Source organism: Alligator sinensis, unplaced genomic scaffold, assembly GCF_000455745.1.
Source record: "Alligator sinensis unplaced genomic scaffold, ASM45574v1 scaffold52_1, whole genome shotgun sequence".
In the NCBI taxonomy this organism is placed as follows: domain Eukaryota; kingdom Metazoa; phylum Chordata; order Crocodylia; family Alligatoridae; genus Alligator; species Alligator sinensis.
The window spans coordinates 1,957,882-1,961,741 of record NW_005842152.1 but is presented as its reverse complement, the minus strand read 5'-3'; the positions used below and the strand labels follow the sequence as shown (position 1 = coordinate 1,961,741).

At 42.2% G+C, this 3,860-nt stretch overlaps 1 protein-coding gene across 9 annotated transcripts in view; it reads left to right on the top strand.

The window, feature by feature from the left end:
• Window positions 1-3,860, top strand: part of ARHGEF10 (Rho guanine nucleotide exchange factor 10) — a 197,201-nt gene that overhangs the window by 91,291 nt on the left and 102,050 nt on the right. For all 9 annotated transcript variants that reach the window (XR_003094503.1, XM_025206351.1, XM_025206348.1 and 6 more), the window contains one exon: window positions 1,097-1,189. Coding sequence is in view for 8 of the 9 variants with exons in the window: in XM_025206351.1 (XP_025062136.1) it covers window positions 1,097-1,189 (93 nt within the window). In the remaining variant the exon portion in view is untranslated. The remainder of the gene's footprint in view (window positions 1-1,096; window positions 1,190-3,860) is intronic.

Here is a 3,860-nt window from a genome sequence, read left to right as displayed (position 1 = left end):
AAGATTTCTCCAAATGAGGCCGTCTAGAATATAATTAGTGAAGTTGGCGTTCAGATTTTAGCACAAAAAACGCAACACAAACCACAAACCACCCAGATAACATTTTCCAGGGTTGGTACTCAAAATTAAGGAGTCATAGCCAGCTTTTTGTTGGTACTCACTGATATCAGGGGGATTTTTGCCTCCATTAGGCCTGCAGTCTGAGGGCTATAATCTTCAGTTCTGACCAAACAAAATGAGGTTCTTGAGGGTCAGAGCTCCAGGGCTCATGCAGTTTCAAAACTGAGCATTAGAGCTGGTTAGCATTCTTTGCCTTGTTTTGGTATTATATTGGTGGCTTCTTCCTTGGTTACGTTTAAATATAAACTGTTCAACATTTTGAAATTTAATGCAAAAAACGGAACCTTTTTCAAAAAGAAAAAAATATCCATGAAATCGCCATTTTTTTCAGCTAGCAGTCATAAGAGCCATATAGAGAATTCTAAGATTTTCCTTCTGAATGTAGAGAGAACTGACTAAATAACTCCTTTCCATTGGTCTCCTTTGATGTTAAGTAAAGACGCTTATGCTTAAGTAGCCTTGAGATTATGACAATGTACCCAGGCTGCTTTTTAAAATACAGATGCATCAAACATAGATATTTACTACTAGATAATCTGGCAAGACATAGAACAACCTTAGTAGAAAATAATGAACTAGTTACTGATTTATTTACAAGATTAAAATCAAAACCCAGAAAGAAGCCCATGGAACTTTTATGGTTAAAAGTTAAGTACATTCTTAAAATTAAAAAGTAGAAATGTCTTGTATTCCCATTTCAGGTTAATGTGGCATTGCTGATGTTTCATCCTATTTCCCTTGTTGTTTTGGGAGGCACTTTTCAGTTTGTTAACTTGCCATAGTTTTCATGGTGAGATTTTTTTTAATCATAGGAGGCAAACAAATTTTTCTAAATAAAAAACTGGGTGGTGGTTGCTTGGTTCTTGTTATGATGGACATCAGTGATACAGGAAATTCTGGCAAACATTTTCATCTTCCAAAAGTTAATGATAGACCTCTACTAACATGAGCAAATGGTGCAACTTTCTTATTACAGCAATGCCAGGAGTCAAGCCCTGATCGAATCACACTCTATGGGTTAATGATGAAACCCATACAGCGCTTCCCACAATTCATTCTTTTGCTTCAGGTGAGAACTGTTCCTTTTGTATTCTGTCAATACTCAAGCTCTGCTGGGATTATGTAGGATCAATGGTGTGCTAAAGCAGCACATGGAAGTAGGAGCTATTCTTGACTTCGGGGAACACATATGAATGCAAATTTTAAGTGTGCAAGTATAGTTTCCAAATCCGGGTGCAGTGTTAACCAGTAGATGTATTGCAGGAACAGGTTACTAGTGTGAAGGCCTGGGCAGATGATTCATTTAAACCAGAGCAACTGGCTGTTACATGAAGGAGCAGACAGTGTAAATCCAATGTTTATCTATCATTCAACTGTGGGAATTTTGTCCCCTGAAAGAATCACTGCAGGTGTTGTCTGTCCACAGACTACTGTATGCTTAAGGCAAATAAGTTGTCATTTGCTCCCCAGGACCTTGCAATAATATGCTATGTTGACTGTGGCTGCTGTTACTTTGCACAATTAACCTGACATAACTGCTTGTCTACTTGCTCCTGGTCTTGCTATTATTTACATTGGTGTGCAAAACCAATATAAATTATGCCAACATAAATATGTTATCTGTAAAGTTTTGGATGCTTTACTTTTGCAGGTAAATAAATAGATCTTTAGATATTCTTTATGTACAAAAGCTTTTGTCACGAATTAAAATACCTATGGGTTGCAGTTCTCATTTTAAAGGCAGGCTATACCACATTCAGATAAAGGACCAGTTGTTCTATGAGGGTGAATGTGAGAGAGCTTGCGAGTCATCGCGCAGTGAAGCTGAAGGTCTTTCTGTATAGCTCTGAATTATTGTTCTTTTTTTGGTTGTAATTTCTAAGACCCCACCTAAGAGCTGGTACCATTGTTCTAGTTGCTGTTAAAAAGGCATTTAAGAAAATGCAGTGCCTATACCCCTCCTTGGAGAATTTAGAATCTAAGAACATAATCCAGATGAGAATTAATGGCTAGGTATATATACGTAGGTAAGTGAGGAAGAATATAGACAGGTGTCTAATGGGATTTTCCAAATGGCCTAGGCATTGTGAGAGTTAATGTCTGAATACATTGAAAATATTAATAAGCATGTATAGCTTAACATTTTTAGGCACCGAATACAGACCTGACTTTTCACCACATACCTAAATGAAACTATTTATCAGCTTACCTTTAAGCGCTTGGCGGGGCCTGGGGGCAAAAGAAACAAAAACAAATGGAGTAAGAAGCAGATTATACCATATAATACCACATGATGGACACAGATCATGTTAGTTCCAGGTTCCTTTTTCCTCTAAAGTTGTAGTGGAGAAGCTAATATCACAATATACACAGCATTTACATACTTCATAAATTTCTATATGCATACTTTATTGCATGTGATTTCTTTTTAACCTTTAACCAAATATCTGCACAACATAGCTGCCATGGTTATGTAGCAAGCTTTCTTTCCTTTCTTATCTCTCTCTGAGTGAAATTAGATGTTGCAGTTTGCAAGTGCCAAGTGTAAGAAGTGTTAGCTGGTGTTAAGGTTATTATGAGCTAATGATCAGTGGCATGTTATGGGTTAATACCCTCTCAAATGTACAATACTCACTAGCCCTCTAATGGCAAGTCTAAGCAGAGGCATGTTTGGCCTGGCTGTCCCTGCTCTAGAGCAGGGAGGAGAGCAGTGTGCCTGGAGGCACAGCAGCATGGCAGGAGGTGGAAAAATATAGATGTGGGGCATGGGGGTTTTATGTAAAAGTTAGTTATTTAAAAACCGTTTGTTTGATTGAAATGAAATGAGATAAAAAAAATTAAGGACTCTAAACACACGTGGTTCAATAAATTACAGGTGGTGGGAGAGGCCCAGGCCCCCCAAGCAGCCACCCCCTTTGGCTTGAGGCTGGGCAGGCCAGAATAGGCTGCAAGGAGGGGAGGCTATCCAGTAGGGGGTTGGCATAGGTCTGGTGGTGGGCACTACAAGAGGAGGTCTCAGGAGCCCATCCACAGTTCTCTGGTGCCCCAAGCATCTCACAGCCCACAATGCTGGTTGGTTGAATGCCAGTCAGCTATTCCAGCCAGCTACTGAGCTTCCTGCTCTTTTGGGGAAGCTGGAGGCAGCTCTTGCCAGCAAACATTGGAGGTAGGGGGCTGTTGAGGAGGGAATTGGGGCTCATGATGCAGAATCCCACACTATTTGCTGGCTGACATCCCCTGCTCAACTCCCCAACACGGAATCAGGGCTCAAGTTTTGGCCAGGGCCAGTAGCACCTCCCTCTGGCAATCTTCCCAGCTACTCCTTCAACTTTTAAGGGTCAGTATCTTCCCTTGCAGCAGCTGGGTGGCTGCAGTTTTTCAGAGGAGCAGGTGGGGTAGGGGCATGCAGGGCAGGCTGCCTGGGGTCGGTGTGTGGACCACTGAAGACTGCCCCCCACCCCCTAGCCCTCTGTAGTTTCCTTCTGGGGTCCACCAGCTACTCTAGAGTTCAGGAGGGTGAAAAGTTTGTCCTTGGAGCAGGAGAGGGGGAAAGACTGGGAATGGTGCATCCCAGGATGCTTCGGGACTCTGTCACGGCAGGGTCCGTCAGGAGGGCCATGATCTCCTCGAGGTCCCTCGCTCAGTGTCAAGGCCGGCCCAAGACACCCTCTTATTCTCGCCTGCCACGTCTTGCTGGTAAATATAAGGTTGGGAGGCTGCCTATGACTCCCTGGGCACAG